Source organism: Arvicanthis niloticus, chromosome 23, assembly GCF_011762505.2.
Source record: "Arvicanthis niloticus isolate mArvNil1 chromosome 23, mArvNil1.pat.X, whole genome shotgun sequence".
Taxonomy (NCBI): domain Eukaryota; kingdom Metazoa; phylum Chordata; class Mammalia; order Rodentia; family Muridae; genus Arvicanthis; species Arvicanthis niloticus.
Window position 1 is genome coordinate 39,530,715 of NC_133430.1, and position 16,718 is coordinate 39,547,432.

Here is a 16,718-nt window from a genome sequence, read left to right on the forward strand (position 1 = left end):
TTTTGTGGGTGCCCTGGAAAGGGTGGCTGTCTGTGATTATCATCAGCAATCCCCCTGCCTTCTGGTCTCTGCAGCTCTGGGTAGAAGAGAGGCTGCCACTGGCTCAGTCAGCTGACTATGGCACTAATCTGCAAACTGTGCAGCTGTTCATGAAGAAGAACCAGGTGAGTCTCATCTCACCAGTGCATCTGCTCCTGCTTGTTCCAGCCTGGCCCCAGGGGGTCTGGCCTAGCTGTGATGTGCAAACACTGGTGACAGCAGATTATTGCTCCTGATGGCAGCTTTCAGTCCCCTAACTTTATTTGAAGTTTCAATGCAGCAAGGGCTTTAGTGGCTGCAGAGAGGCTGGGCATCATGCTGCTTAGGGGTTTAACCATCAGACTCTACCAGGCTCAAATGAGTACCTGGCTTGGGGTGAGAGTGGGGAGTACAGGGGGGTGCCCAGCATGCTGTTATAGTCCTGTTTTTGGTGGACTCCCAAGAGGAGGCCACCAGTGCCACAACATTCCCTTGTTCTCTTCTGGGGCTAAGCTTGGCTTATGCAATGCTCTTAGGGGCTATAGTTCGTGTTCCTCTAGACACAGGACCATCCCTGTGGTGTTCAACCCCATTAGAAAGCCACTGAGGTTGGACTCTGAGTCCCAGAAGCAAGCATCTACTGAAACACTCTTCTAGGACAGATTAGGTACTTGTGGCTGGAATCCTGAATACTAGCAGATACCACTTTTCTTGTCAAGGCTTCAGAGGGAGCCTGAGTCCTAAGAAAGCCAACTGTGTGAGATTACAGTGGTTTCATGTCTGGTCTGGGGGTGATCTCAGGCCTTTCACTAGAAATCAAGCTTCTGAGTGGAGAATACAGTAACACACTCCAGCAGGGCAGGTGCTTGTGCATATTGTTATTCATGTGTTTTAAGTGCTGGAAGTCAATGCTCTGCCCACACCCTGCCCTTGCTCCTGCCTTTAGATGATTTTAAAGGCTTGGAAGAAAATGTTATGGTGGAGGAGGTATACGGAGCCCAAGAGTACATACTATCCCTAGAAAGCTTTTTGACCCCCCAGAAAGGGCCTCAGGTATTAGGGCCTCCTGAAGAAAGAGGTAACGCAGTCACCAGAGTGTGTGGAAAGAGCCGTTTGGGTGACCAAAGGCTCAAATAAGAAATGATAATATACAGTTCAGATCTGTATATTATTATTTGTCTTTAGCTTCTGTTTGTCTCCATAGAAACGGACCATCCATAGAAATGGAGACAAACGGAAACTAAAGCATCCCACCAGGGGAACAAGCCATCCGCTTGTCCTTTTACCTGGAGCAAAGACGTGCTAACATAAGATGGCAGTTGCAGGTTCTGAAGTTGTTTTCCTTAGCACAGACACCTAAAATCACGCCCTGAGGGTATACATCATAGGAGTCAGGATCACAGGGTTGGCCTGTGGATGTAGCTTAGATGGTAGAGTCTTGCCTGCCACGCCCAAAGCCATGGGTCAGATCCACATACGCTGAGTATGTGGTGAACACCTGTAGCCCCAATTTCTGGGCATAGTGAAGTCAGAAGGATCACAAGTTCAAGGCCAGCCCAGAGCTACATAAGAGCCTATTTCAAATGTGTGGTGGTGGGGTTGAGGGAGAGCATACTGGAGGGCGAGATGGATCAGCAGTTAGAAGCACTTACTGCTCTTCTAAAAGTTCAGTTTTCTTAAGTTCAGTTCCCAGCACCTCCATCAGACAGCTCACAACTCTCTGTAACTCCCACTCAAGGGACTCTTCTGGCCTCCATGGGAACCTGCACATGTGTGGCATACACTCAGACACATAAGTAGAAAGATAAATTAATAATAAAAGTCTTTAAAACACCAAGACTTTGGAATCTGCTTCAGTTGTGTCCAGTCTCAGCCCCTCATTCGCTGCCCTGTGCCAGCTTCTCAGGACTTGTCTCGAAAGAACACCTGCACAGTGTAGGAGGACACACATGGAGTGCTTAGCACCCTTCGACACGTAACATTAAGGCTGTCACTTGCTCAACTCTGACAGGACGGGGAGGGAGGGTCTCGGGCTGTCGACCGAGCGTCCACTTCAGTGGCAAGGCTCTGCCTCTGAGTCCTTCCTCTGGCCACAGACCCTGCAGAATGAGATCCTAGGCCATGCACCACGGGTGGAGGATGTGCTACATCGAGGGCAGGAGCTGGTGAGGGCTGCTGAGATCGACTGCCAAGATATCGAGGAGCGCCTGGGGCATCTGCAGAGCTCATGGGACATGCTGCGGGAGGCAGCAGCTGGCCGGCTGCAGCGCCTGCGGGACTCTCATGAGGCACAACAGTACTACCTGGATGCAGGCGAGGCTGAAGCATGGATCGGCGAGCAGGAGCTCTATGTGTTCTCTGATGAACCCCCTAAGGTACACTGGGGCACAGCCTACCAGCCAGCTGAGCAGATAGGCAGGGCTGTGGTGGGCAAGCCCTTGGAGAGCCTAGAAATCCAGGGGTATGAGAAAATAAGGGCAAGGTATGGGTGTGTAATGAACCCACAGAACCCTGCTCATCTGTGATACCATCCTTAGGGCATCCCACCTCATTGAGAGCATCCCTACAGTTTTCCGACTTGCCACTAGGGGGTGTTCCACCCAATGGCTCTTTATAGTGTATTGTGGCCAAGCTGTGAGATGGAATGACTAGGGCATAAGGGGGGGGGGGGGGGAGCGGGGCGGTGGTGGCACACGCCTTTAATCTCAGCACTTGGGAGGCAGAGGCAGGTGGATTTCTGAGTTCGAGGTCAGCCTGGTCTACAGAGTGAGTTCCAGGACAGCCAGGGCTACACAGAGAAACTCTGTCTCGAAAAACCAAAAAAAAAAAAAAAAAGAGTGGGGGGTGGGGGTGGGGGGTGGGGGGTGGGGTGGGGTCTCTCAAAACTGCAAGGACCCTATCCTTTCCTCAGAAAAGCCACTGTCATTTTGGTGGACTTGGAAGGAGTAGGTTACCCTCTCCAGGCCAGCTAATCCGGGACCTAGGAAGTTTTCATGAGGTTAGACTCTTTGAAGTTGGGTTAAAAATGAAGGGCAGAAACAAAGTAAGACTAAGGAGAGGGGCTGGGGATAGCTCTTCTAGGAGGCAGGAACAAGAAGGGAAGGCATGCGGCTTTCCCTCTCAGCCTGGCTCCCCAGAGCTTAACCATAGCTTTCCAAAGCCAGGAGTATGGTGGGGTAGGGCTCTGGTGCTCACCCCCTGCTGTCTCGCAGGATGAAGAGGGCGCCATTGTGATGCTCAAGCGGCACCTGCGGCAGCAGCGCACCGTGGAGGAATATGGAAGGAACATCAAACAGCTGGCCGGCCGCGCCCAGAGCCTGCTCTCTGCAGGCCACCCTGAGGGGTATGTGTGCCGCCTGCCTGCGCTGGCATGGCTGGTTGTGGGTGTCAGAATCCTTCAGGTCCAAAGAGGGAGAAATGGGACCGGTTTCCCCAGAACTAGAGGTTTCTGGACTACTGGCTATTCTCTATCCCATTTTGTCAAGAAGTCCTACAAGATAGGCCACCGAGACTGTGCTTGTTTAAAGGTCAGAGTCAAAATGCCCTGGTGAGCTGAGAACTGCTGTCCTTTGAAGAGTTAGTCTGTACTAAGAGATCCTGAAGGCCAAATCTGGTTTTAGTTTTGGTTTTTTTTGAGACTGTTTTTTGAGACCGGGTTTCTCCATGTAGCCCTGGCTGTCCTGTAACTCTCTCTATAGACTAGACTGTCGTCGAACTCACAGAAATCTGCCTGCCTCTGCCTCCTGAATGCTAGGATTAAAGGCATGCACCACCACCACCTTGTTGTATTTATTTTTTATTTATTTATTTATGGTTAAAAAAAAAAAAAAACTTCAAAAAAAGCAAAAAAGCAAATCCTTAGGTAGGAGTCAGGTAGATACCGGGCAGACTTCAGAGGCTGCTACACCCATGGCTCTGTCCTCAGCCACCATTAACCGCCCCCTCACACCCTCCCCAACACACACTGTGTCTCCTTGGCAGCCACCCTACACATCTCCCAGGGAGCCCCAAGAATTGAGTCTCTGGTTCTGTTCTTTTCTGGAGAGCTCATTGGGGTCAGTCCTGCTGAAGCTGCACTGATTGCTTCCTGCTGAGGACAGTGAAGAAGATTCACCTTTTGTGCTTGAATCTGTGACCTCCCCAGAGAGGCACAGTGAGAGGCACCATGTCTGGAGAGAACTCCAACACTGTCCTGCTGTTCCCAGAGGCATTACAGCTTGAGAGGAGCAGGCATTCCTTTTCTCCCCAATTCTTTTCCTGGGAAAAAAAACACCTGTAATTTCTGGGGCCAGCTACTCTGGGTTCTTCTATTTTGTTTTTGGTTTGACTCATTGAACTGAGGATGGCTCCTATGACCTCACACATGCTAGGCAAGAATTCTACCCCAGAGCTGCCCCCAGGCCTCGCTCTGGGTCTTGATCACCTTCCTTAAGGCATTCCCTGATCTGGGTCCCAGGGAGCAGATCATCAGACTGCAGGGCCAAGTGGACAAGCAGTATGCAGGGCTGAAGGACATGGCTGAGGCACGAAGGCGGAAACTAGAGAACATGTACCACCTGTTCCAGCTGAAGAGAGAGGCTGACGACCTAGAGCAGTGGATCACAGAAAAAGAGATGGTGGCCTCCTCCCAAGAAATGGGGCAGGACTTTGACCATGTGACTGTGAGTACCCACGCTTTTACTTTCTGTGTCTTCCTCTAAGTCAGTAGACACAGGCAGCCATCACTCCAGGCCTGTCTCACTCCCCTGACAGTTGGAAGAAATTGCACAGAGATGCAGTCACACAAGTGGAGAACAGCTGAAAGGCAGTCTACCCTGGAGAAAGTGTGACAGCTAGTTCCAGGTGGCCACAGTGACAATCAGGCAAAGTGGCCCCCGCCTGTCCCTAGCTAACCACGTTCTATCTACCCCGGTATCCAGATGCTCCGTGACAAGTTCCGAGACTTTGCCCGAGAGACGGGGGCTATTGGGCAGGAGCGCGTCGACAACGTGAATACCATCATTGAGCGGCTCATCGATGCAGGCCACAGCGAGGCTGCCACCATTGCCGAGTGGAAGGATGGGCTCAATGACATGTGGGCAGATCTGCTGGAGCTCATTGACACTCGCATGCAGCTGCTGGCTGCCTCCTACGACCTGCACCGCTATTTCTACACAGGCACCGAGATCCTGGGCCTCATAGATGAGAAGCACAGAGAGCTGCCGGAGGATGTGGGGCTGGACGCCAGCACAGCTGAGTCCTTCCACCGGGTCCACACTGCCTTTGAGCGGGAGCTCCACCTCCTGGGTGTGCAGGTACCATCCGCCCACTTCCTGTCTGTTGGTGTTAGGGCCCCCACCTGGCTTGTATGGGGGAACCTCTAGAGTGAACATCAGAGTTTTCTTCCTTCGACAGCCAACAGCTCAGGACAGAGCACAGCAGCTCTCAGACACTTGTTAGCTTCAGAAGTAGTTCTTCAAGCTACAGCTTCCTGGCTGGTGTACAGCCTCTCCGCTAACACACAGTGCTTTTTTAGTACTGGGTATTATTTTAAGGGATGTGCGTGGTGGCTGGATCTTCACAGGCATCTCTAAGTAGGCACTCACATTGTGTTTGCAGATGAGGACAGTGCAGTATAGAGTGGGGGGAGAGTGGGGTGGAGCCAGAACCCAGGCCCTAGTGGCCTGGCTCTAGACCCCTCAGGCTTAGTTAGCTACCAGACAAGTCTGCCTTTCCCGGGGTTCTAGAGTCCCTAAAACCTACTTAAATCCCCTCTCTGATGACTGGAGCATACCCTGAGGGACCTCTGCAGATTCTCTGGATTCCTCAGGGTTTGATGTAATAGGCAGGATCTGAGAGGGACACCCGCTGCCAGAGGCTCCCTTGGCTTCCCGTGGAGTTGGGAGAGTCAGGCTGGCAGAACAGCCTTGAGCCAGCTCCACAGGACTCAGGGATAGAACACTAGGTGGATTGGATCCCTTAGTTCATCCTAGGGATTTGTTCTCCAGCTGAAGGTGGTGCCTGGTGTGTAACTGTCCTACCTGGAGTGTCAGCTACTGAGACAGGTAGAGCTCCATTGGGGTATCAGGAGTGAGGGGTCATTGTCCCTGAGTTGGCCCCTGTCAAAGGATTTGGGGTAGGTCTATCCTTGAAGAGGCAGCATGCAGGGTGAATAAGAACCAGGGACCTGGGTATGTTGTTCCAGCCAACAGTTGTCTCCTTGGTTAGTGGGAGGAACCTGAGGCCACCCACTTAGCATTCCTGTGCCTTGGCTCCCCCATCACAGAAACTGGGATATAATAACACCCCTTCGATAGATTGCAATAAAGACGAAGAGAGTTAATTAAATTTCTAGGACTGTGCTTGGGACAGTGGTTTCTCTCATTACTGCACTCCTGAGGAGGCCAAAGGGAATTGAGACCCTTTCACCCTCAAACCCTGGGCCAGAGCCCAGCACGTGCTCTGGGCAGGCAGAGTTACTAGAGCAGGGAACCTGTCCTGTAGGGTCCTGCCTTGCAGTAGTGCGTTGCAGAGGAGACAGACAGCCTTCCAGCCTTGCACCTGAGATATGGTTTCCCTCATCACAGGTACAGCAGTTCCAGGATGTGGCCACCCGACTGCAGACAGCGTATGCTGGGGAGAAGGCAGATGCTATCCAGAGCAAGGAGCAGGAGGTGTCGGCAGCCTGGCAGGCACTGCTCGATGCATGCGCTGGGCGCCGAGCTCAGCTGGTGGACACAGCAGACAAGTTCCGCTTCTTCAGCATGGTGCGTGACCTCCTCTCCTGGATGGAGAGCATCATCCGGCAGATCGAGACCCAGGAGAGACCCAGGTGAGGGGCGTCCTCAGGGATGATCTCGTACATTCTAGGAGAGTCGAGGCTCCTCCAGAAGGAGTGATCCCAGACTTCCCGGTGCGTGGAAATTCCTGAGGGATACCAGAGGCCTGATCTGGGTTCAGGTGGAAACAGAGAGGTTCATCTTCTACTGGGAGAACTGACTGTTTGAAAGTAATAGGATGAAGATATCAGTCATGTTAAATCTCCAGGGGGACCATCTCCACTATTATCAGTAAAAGTACCTGAGTCATATATCTGGATAGGCTTGAGACCATTCTTCTCCAGCACTGAGATGTCAAGGTCACTCCCCTAAAACTCACTATAAAGTTGACTGTCCATAAGAGGCAAGGTCAGGCTCATGGCAGTTGAAATCCAGCAGGGCTGGACCTCTACCTCAGGAAGTGTTGGTGACCTGTCTCTGCCTCTCCTAGTCCTTTCTAAGGTGTAGCATCTGTGGTATTCATGTATTTCCAATGATTCAACCACTCTGTCACAGTCTAAGTTAGTATATTTCATCATCACACATACACACACCCAAAGTTAAGTCCTCGCCTGGCTGTGGTGGCACAGGTCCTTCAATCCCAGAATTCAAGAAGCAGATGCAGGCAGATCTCCGTTAGTTCAAGGTCAGCCTGGTCTACAGGGCAAGTTCCAGGAGAGCCAGGGCTGCACAAAGAAACCTGATCTCAGAAAAAAACAAAAGCAAAAACAAAAACAAAACAAAAAAAAAAAAAAAAAAAAAGAAACAAACCACCATTACCATGCAACCATGCACAATGCTCACTGTGCTCTCTGCCTCTGGCCCCTGGGCAGATGCTTTTGTACTTCCTGTCTCTCTGTCAACCTAGTCTCTGTTTTGTATAAATAGCATTGCATAGTATGTTGTCTCCTGTGACTGGCTTCTTTTCCTGGATTCATCCATCTTTTTATTGTCAAATAATATTCCCTGTTCTCCTTGTTGAGCCACTGACCAGTGAAGACGCTAACATGTTAGTGTTACTGCTGGGGCTGGGACACAGAGGAATTCCTGGCTAGCCAGAGAGAAGAAAGTATAGACAAGACTCCTCAAGTCAGGTCTGAGTGGCCCAATGTTGTCTCTCAAACTGCCTCTCTGCCCTGGTCCGCCTGTCCCCAGGGATGTCTCTTCTGTGGAATTGCTCTTGAAGTATCATCAGGGCATCAAGGCAGAGATCAATACCAGAGCCAAGAACTTTAGCACCTGCCTAGAACTTGGGGAGTCCCTGCTACAGAGGCAACATCAGGCCTCAGACGAGGTGAGTCTATCCATGTCACTGTGCCCATGCTTGCTGGCCAAGCAGCTTCAGTGAACGGGGAAGATGCATCCAAGGAGCTGAGGTACCTACAGAAATCAGAGCCATCTCAAGCCCATCCCCTGCCTTAAGGAGATGGGAGCTCCCTAAAGGAGAGCAGGCACATGCCTGCCCAGTACCCACATGTGTCTGTCCTTTGGAGTTGTTGACTCTGCTTCTCAGGTGGGACACATAAAGGTACCTCAGAAGCATGAAGTGACGTATCCAAGGCTACACATTGGCACGTTGCAGAGTCAAGAACTTGAATTCAGGACCGTGTCACCCAGCTTGCTCTTTGCAGCTGTCTGTGACTGCCTCAGACTGAAGGGGGTATCACGGAAGCCTGGACTTCTTCCATTTCCTCTCCACAGATCCGGGAGAAATTGCAGCAAGTGATGTCCAGGAGGCAGGAGATGAATGACAAGTGGGAGGCCCGCTCTGACAGGCTCCACATGCGTAAGTATAGCTCAGGGTTGGAGAACCTGAGGGCAGGGTCTAGCAGTCCCCTACTAGAGGTACAAGGCACCACGTCATGTCTGGAAGAAACTCCCTGGCAGTACTCAATGACAAAGCTCTGGGCCACTGGCCTGAGGAGAGACAGGCAGGTCTGTGCAGATAAGTGCTCCACCCTCTTACCCCTGCCCACCCTCCTCATCCTCTCCCACCCTTCCTGTGCCATTTGGTTCCCCTGCAGAGCTGTGGCTTGGGAGAGGTCAGGGACGCTCTAGTTTCTCCTGAGTATTTGGCCTTCAGGTTGTTCTGTGGAGGTCTGGAACGCTGTCCTCCAGCAGCTGGAGGCTGAGGTGAGGGGAAGAAAATCTTACCTCTAAGGTAAGCTGCGAGCAAAGATAAAGCCAGGACTAGTTGGTCCCCATGCTTGTTTGTCTGTGACTGTGTGAGATAGATAAAAGAAAGAATTTGAGGCAGGGGATTGCTCCTGAAAGCAAGGCAATATAAGCCACAATGGAGTTGGTTCCAATGGCTGCTTTAAAAGTATGACTGTGGCTCTCCATGGTGTCACATACCATTAATCTTAGCACTTAGGAAGTGGAGGAGAGAGCACTGAGAGTCTGAGGTGGCTAGCCTGGGCTGACCACCGAGGCTGTCTCAAAGGCTAAGTGAGAGTAATGAAGTTCAGTGATAGAATATTTACCTAGTATGAACAAAGGCCTGGGTTTGATACCCAGCCCGACAAAAATAAATAAGATAATATACATTTATAAAATTCGACATATATGTAAGTAAATTTGTATACATGTAAGATTTTATTTACATAACCTTTGGTCGAGATGGGTGGGTTATGCATGTAAAATTTTGTGTAGCTATGGAACCATTGGTAGAGATGGGGTGGGTCTCTAGTGTGGGGATGAAGTGGCTTTAGGCAGAAACACACAGCTGAACAAGGTAACCATAGAGTTGAGAGATACCTGGACTCTAACTGACCCTTGGGCCTTGTGGGTGGGTTTGTGGCTTGTTCTCGTGACAGTGCTGGAGGTGTGCCAGTTCTCCAGGGATGCTTCTGTGGCCGAGGCATGGTTGATTGCCCAGGAGCCCTACCTGGCCAGCCGGGACTTCGGACATACAGTGGACAGCGTGGAAAAACTCATCAAGAGGCACGAGGCTTTTGAGAAGTCCACTGCCAGCTGGGCAGAGCGCTTTGCCGCCCTGGAGAAGCCCACCACGGTGAGCTGAGGCCGTCTGGGGGACTGGGAGCCGAGGCTATTGGGATGGTGTGGTACTGACTCTCGTGTCCTATACTCAGGCTGGTGAGAGGGTGGACAGGTGCCGGAGAGTACTGATGTATAAACACCAAAGACAAGCTGTGTGGCTCGGGCTGCAGACGTTGGGGTGTGTTACAGTGCAGGGTCATCTGAGAATTAGCTCCCCTGTGTGGCTGCTCTGACTCCTGACTTTTTCCTCTCCAGCTTGAGCTTAAGGAACGCCAGACTCCAGAAAGACCCACAGAGGAACCTGGGTGAGTGTCAGCCCTGTGCTCCGTGTACAAGGAGCCAAGCCTGTTGTAAAGGGGTGGCTGGGGCGGAGCCAGAGGAAGCCGATAATCAACAGCTGTCATGTGAACAAAAGCCTTTGACCTCCTCCGGGTGCCCTGTCAGCACAACCCAGAATGTTCAGAGCTCTGCTGCACCAGGCACAGAAGCCTGAAGCCCAATACAGGAAGGAAGGGTTAGCTAACAGTGCCTGTTGCTAAGCCAACCTTTCCATTAGGAACTCCTGGACACTGCCCTTAGGCTGTCTCGTATGGAGTTCATCCATTTCTGACGTGTCCACTTTCACTTTTCCCATGAAGCCGTAGGGCAGCTCCTCTCCTTGCCGAGCCGAGGATTATGTCCTGCGCATGCTCTGTGCTCCCAGTAGGTGGAAAGCCAGGGAAAGCCAGGCCTTGCAGAGAGGCACCTGTCGCTAAAGAGAGATTGTGTCTTCTTTAGGCCTCAAGAGGAGGAAGGCGAGACAGCTGGCGAGGCGCCCCAGGTCCACCATGCGGCCACCGAGAGAACATCCCCGGTCAGTTTCATGTCCCGCTTGTCTAGTTCCTGGGAGTCGCTGCTGCCAGAGCCTGCTCACCCCTTCTAGGCTCAGCCAGGGCAGAAGGAAGGCGAGGACAGGGTGTGCTTCCTGGTCCCCACCCTCATCCTGCCCACATGCTCCTCTAGGAGCCTCCTTCAGATTCGTCTACTTTTATACTTAGATTTTAATTCTTAAATAATTCCTCTCCTTCCAACCCAGAAGCCAGCCCACCGACATGATTCTACAAGTTTGGTTTTCTCTAGTCTAATAAATTTTATGGGATAAATACATCACCATCAGCACAGGGGAAACACTTTACTCAGAGTCGATTCCATTGGGTACATGGTCTCTCTCCCCATTTTTCTTCAAACACCGTCCTTAGCACAGTGCCCTCTACCATACATGCTGGCACATACATGTACACACACATACACAAACCAACAGACTGCCTCACTCTGCCCAAGCCACTCACAGACATCTCATGCAGCAAGGGGTAGATAGATACCCACCCATCTAGCAGATTTCCTCTTTTCAAACAGAGCCTGTCCCTGTATGTCTGTAGGTCATAGAGTTTGACTATGGAGATGGTTCTAAGGCAGGATTAGACTTGAGTCCTGCAAGTGTGAAGGAGATCCCCAGAGCTTTGAGTACTGTGAGGAAGCCCCCAATTTATAGAACAGTGAACCTTATCTCAGGTCTAAAGAAAAATGGCTTCCAGATGCCTGGGATGTACAGCCATAGGACCGTACATGGAGCAGGTTCTTTTGGGCCCTGAGAGTCTGTCTGTTCAGAGAGCCTGGACAGCTGTGACTCAGATTGGGGAATTGCTATGGGAAATAGCTGGTTAAGAAGAAAGCAATCTGCATGTGGTTTGCACCACTGCATGGATCCCTGTGGCATGTGGCTTTGAGTCTTGGAAGCAGCAGATAACTTCATGGACTCCCTCTCTCAGAGCCCAGGTGAGTGTGGAGTAACCTGAGTAGGGATTTAGAAAGATTAGCATCCTTGGTGGGAATTTCTGCTACATCAGCTACCCCAAGAAAGATGTACATACCACCATGTGCAGAATCCCTGTACACACACACACACCACACACACACACACACACACACACACACACACACACACACGCCTGCACGCATGCACACAGGTGTGCACACATACATGCACACTTCTCAGTATCTTTGATGCTGTTTTCTGAGCTGCACCGACCCATCATGCTCAGCAGAGGGCACTGTTGGGCTCTGCTGGAAGACCTATCTCTGAAGATCCTGCTGCCGTTCCCTTCCCATTGCGTCTGTAGTAAACGGTCTTCGAGCTCCCTTTTCCCCAACACCAACTCCCCTGGCCCCATCCCTCACCCCACTTCCACCAGAGGGAGAGAGAACTCCAGGGGCTATGGACTGTGAACAGGGCTGGAGCTGTCCCTGCCTCCTGCCTCCTGCCTCCACCCGCGCTTCTACCCTGCATCCCTGTGTGTCTGCATGCCGTGGTGTCCCCCTGGTGTGCGGGCTTCATGTCCACCTGAGCATCTTGACACCATTGTCTGTTGTGTACGTGTACGTTTGTGCAAATGTAACTACATGTGCACCTGAGCCACCTCCATCTGACACTTGAATATCACTGGGTTGGGAGGAATAAAATTTGCTTAAATCTGAGTGTTTCTCTGGGGGAGGAGTGAGCCCTTATGGGAGATCCTTGCTGAGGAACCAGCCACTCACCAGATTGGAAAAGCAGCCCATGTATGTACCAGAAAGCAACCAGATGTCTAATCAATGAACACCAGGCCCAGGGCCTCCTGGAGACAGCCTTCTTCCTGCTACAGCTTCTTCCCAAGCCTTAAAGATGCAGGGAGGAGGATGTAACTCCACATCACCTCTGATATGAGAAAGGATGGAGCCCATGCAGACAGAAAGCCCAACCTCGTTTCGGAGAGGTCCTCCCAAGCTCACTGCAGCCCCGTTTTACTGCCCTTAACAACCTCTGGCCCATCACAGGAAGGTTCAGTTGTCTGCTGCGCCTTCTCATGAATTGGCCTGGGGTGCCATGGCTCTCCTGCTGGTCCTATCTGTGCAGTCTGGTGTCGGGTCCTGTAGTATAGATACATGCCACATTGCTTCGTGTGAAAGCCCTTACTAATGCATGTCGCTTCCTGCTGGAGTTACGAATGGGAGTGGACCGAGCACCCTTGCCCCGCCTGGATAGTGCATCCCACAGGCAGTACCCTGTGGGCCTCGATCCAGCCTCCCCTTCCCATGTGTGTACATGCAATGACTGAGCTGCCAAACCATCACTGTGCAATGCCACTACTGCCCCTCGCCTCTGCATGTTAGAGTGCATTCCGGTAAAACTCAGTCCCTTCCCACAGGTAAGTGTGAGGCCAAGCCAGAGACACAAGGTATCACAAGAAGCAAGACTTGGAATGAAGTCAGAATGTCTGGGGTCTGGTCTTTGGTTCCATTTAACATGTGTGGGTTTGGAACCCTCCCCCTCCCCAAGCCTCTTGCCTTTATAAAGGTCTTTTGTAGGGTTACAGAAAGTCCACAGTCCCATGAGTCAGCAATGTAGCCTTTCAAGGGAGAGGCTGAGGAGACGACTTTCCTATTTTCCTTCCATCTGCTCCTAACTCTGAGACCCCAGCAAATACTGTGAAGCCAGGATGCGGAAGGAGAGGTCACAGCCTAGGGCATCTGCCCTTGTCCCTATTTGAGGAAAGGGCTGAGGTTCAAACCTGTGTAGTGCCAGAAGTGGAGCCCTAAGGGGCCTGAGAGTTTCCTTATGCCTTCAGCCAGAGTGTAATGCAGGAGGACGTTCTGGCCAGGCACCCTTTCTGCCTTATGTGCCTTCCCTTCCCCTGGGAAAGGGCCGGGGCTTCTCCTGAATGTTCATCTTCCGGGGATTGCTCCTCAGACTTCCCAGTGTTATGTTTGTGGAAAGATGTTTTCTCCTAGGAGGGAGGAGAGGGATCTCTCATGGTGTTAAAGAGTGTGCGAGTTTCCCCAGGCTCAAGACCTCCTCTTACACACTGCTGTTTCACTGTCCCTGCGGGATGTTGGGATGACAGGAGTGACACCCCTTAAAGACACAGATGCTGTCCGGGGCTGTAACAAGAAACAGTCTCAGTTTGGAACCAGCATACCCTTCCTGCCTCTGGGTCCCCAGGCTAGGCACAGTGTGCAGTGCAGGGGGACCCTGGGGATCAAGGCCAATCCAGACAGTGTCAGAGTGGGTGGTATTTATGGTCTGCCTTCAGCAGGGAAGAATCTTACCCAAGGGTAGTTCACAAGTGTGACCTTCCATGAATGGGCCACATAGCCAACTTCCCTTGAGACAGGCCAAGAGAGGACTGATGGGGTGATCTGGATCTTGCTGTTCTTTGCCTTCCGTTGTCTCAGAAGCTTTGGGGGAATAGCCAGCCCTTGTGAGCGAGGGGCAGCACCCCAGGAACTTATAGAGGCACTGAGATCAGGGTCCATGGCCACTTTTGTGGCAAGGCGTTTATAGCTCCAGCCATGGTTGCCCCAGCAGCAAGCCTCCCAGCTGTCCAGAGGTTTACTCAGCAGCCAGCAGCGAGGCTCTGACGTTGGTGGATGCTGTGGGTGTGGGACAGCAGCTGTGTTTCTTCTTGCCTGAACAGCTTTCCCAGTCCTTGCCCCTCCCCACCCCCAAACAGCAGCTTTTTCAGACATTTTGCCTCAAATGCAAATCCTCTTTGTTCCAAAAGGGCAGTCTCCTCCGCCTGGAACAAATGTCAGCTTTGCCCCAAACTTGGGCGTGTTTCTGTCTCCCCAGGATGCCTGAGTCAGCGGGTCAAGGGTGTGTCTGCCTGCAGTCTGGCACTGTGCCCTGGCTCCCTGGAGAAACCTGCTCTCTTTCTGGACATTACCCACAGCAGGGTGTGGCCAGTTCTCTCTTTGCTATGTCAGATGCTAATGCCTGCTTCTTCTGCTGCAAAATCTCCCCCAAGTTCCTTGTGTCAAGCTGTGTGTTCTTTCATCCCTGTCCCCTGATACTGATGGACTCAGGTTGAGACTCAGGTCCTATTTGGAAGCACCTCAGAAGTGGGTAGGAAACTGCCTACTTGACAGTGCCAAGATCTAGGTCACTAAGAAACTCGGCAGTCGCTAACTCCTCTAAAGTCAGCACACAGGTCATGTGCATTTGAAAACCACTCCTGAAGACACCTTGCTCTCCTCTGGTAGCAGTGGACCAGGTCTCCTCCTGTGTCCAAGAGAAGCCTGTAGACCAATTTCCCACTTCCTTTTGTTTTGTCCAGTGGCCTGAACTGTATTCCCTCCATCTCTCCCAAGCTCCCCAGTAGACATTTCAGATGACAACTGGCCCTTTGGGTGTAGGATTGGACATCTCTGCTTCCAAACCCCACTTCTGGGAGCCCCTCACCATCTCCTGACCTGCCATTTGCCACAGTTTGCCTTTCCTTCCCACCCCTATACTTCTGGTTCAGCACAGCCCCTCCTTTCTCCTTTGGGGTAACTGTCTACTCTAAGTCTCCATGTTTTCATGTCTTTGGCTGCTTTTCAACTCAGCAAACCGATTCTTTTTCTTCTCTTGCAAACAGCTGTCTTCAAGCAGCCTTTACAAACTGTCTAGACAACCCTTCTTAAGAGCCCAGGAGCCAAGACATCAGACACTGGGGAGAATAACATCCTGAACTGCTAGAGTGGCTGGCTCTGCTCACCCTGCTCTCACCTAGTACTTTTTGGTTGCGTAAAACATCCAGCAGTGTGTCTTTTGTGGTACAAATCCCATTTCCAGCTCCTTCCAGTGTCTGGATGTGATGGCACCACCTTAACAAATTGGCCACATGCCGTATGTAAGCTGGGCGCATCTCATTTAGACTGGGAACCCCATCAGGTGATACTTTCTTCAGGAGTCATGGTATTATACACACATAAACACACCAGGGCTGAATAGAAAAAGCATTGTGTTTGGAGCTAGGCAGACCTATCTTCCACCTTCCACTGTTAGATATATGGTTGTGGGCAGGTTTCCTGTCCCCCTGATCTGTAAACCAGAGGCTGTGAGGCTTGCAAGACAGAATGTGTGTAGAGAACTTGGCACTTAGAACATGGTCATTTAGGTCCTGTCATCCTTATCCCAACCCTTCATCTTTTAGAAGAACCTTCTCCCATATAGACTCTAACATTACCAAGGTTGTAGACACCAACCAGCCTGAAGGCCTCCATCCTTGATACTCCATCTATGTGTGCTCTCGGCTCATGTCCCAGAACTTACCTTATGACATGGAGTCATCTGTTCTGAGGTCCAGACGTGCCCCTGGCTCTCACCAACATTAACAGTAGAGGGAAAACTCTCTCAGCAGGGTTCTTTGCTTACGGGTACATCTTAATTCACTGAGCATCTTTCGGAAGACCCTGTGGTCCTGAGCCAGGATATTTGGCCTGTGGAATCAATAGTCTGTGTGTAGTCCTTCACACCACCTGCTGGCTGATCCTGGAAATGCATCTTTAAATTAATCCCCAGATGAACGTTAACCCACCGCTCAGTATCTGTGAGGAAGATTCCCACCCACCAACCCAGTTTCCTGACCTCAACAAGGCTGTGTGCTTAAAAGCCAAGCTTATTCAGCAGCCAATTCCCTTCTCAGACATCGTGCCCAGAAACTGGTATACACATTTTCCCATCAGACACCTCTTTTTGTCTGTTTAACAAATCAGGAAACCAGCCTCTACTGCAGGCAATGCCTCCTCGTATTGCAGGCCCACCCTGCCCACTTGCCCCTTCTTAGGATCTAGACATTTTCACCACCTCCCAGCCTGACCCCCAGAATTTCTTCCAGGTAGCTCCACGTTCTCCTCCAGGCTTTCCCCGGCTCCTTGGGTGATATCCTGTGATGGACACCCTCAATGGGGCAGAACCGGAGTGTTCCTGATGGTCAAAGCCTGCTGACTGAGTGCACAGAAGTCATCAGGGGCTCTGGCCACCTCCTCAATCCAGTGTCTATGCAGAACCTGTCTGGTTAAGAAGCAACTCTGAGCCCTGACCTGAGGCTACTTCTAACACTT

The 16,718-nt window shown here is 51.4% G+C and overlaps 1 protein-coding gene across 1 annotated transcript in view; it reads left to right on the top strand.

The window, feature by feature from the left end:
- Sptb (spectrin beta, erythrocytic) overlaps window positions 1-16,718 on the top strand; it is a 129,274-nt gene that overhangs the window by 100,292 nt on the left and 12,264 nt on the right. The window contains exons 22-32 of the mRNA XM_076921958.1: window positions 75-164; window positions 2,115-2,393; window positions 3,231-3,361; window positions 4,475-4,679; window positions 4,938-5,312; window positions 6,585-6,829; window positions 7,971-8,109; window positions 8,517-8,601; window positions 9,632-9,828; window positions 10,071-10,120; window positions 10,593-10,668. Of these exons, the coding sequence (XP_076778073.1) occupies window positions 75-164; window positions 2,115-2,393; window positions 3,231-3,361; window positions 4,475-4,679; window positions 4,938-5,312; window positions 6,585-6,829; window positions 7,971-8,109; window positions 8,517-8,601; window positions 9,632-9,828; window positions 10,071-10,120; window positions 10,593-10,668 (1,872 nt within the window). The remainder of the gene's footprint in view (window positions 1-74; window positions 165-2,114; window positions 2,394-3,230; window positions 3,362-4,474; window positions 4,680-4,937; window positions 5,313-6,584; window positions 6,830-7,970; window positions 8,110-8,516; window positions 8,602-9,631; window positions 9,829-10,070; window positions 10,121-10,592; window positions 10,669-16,718) is intronic.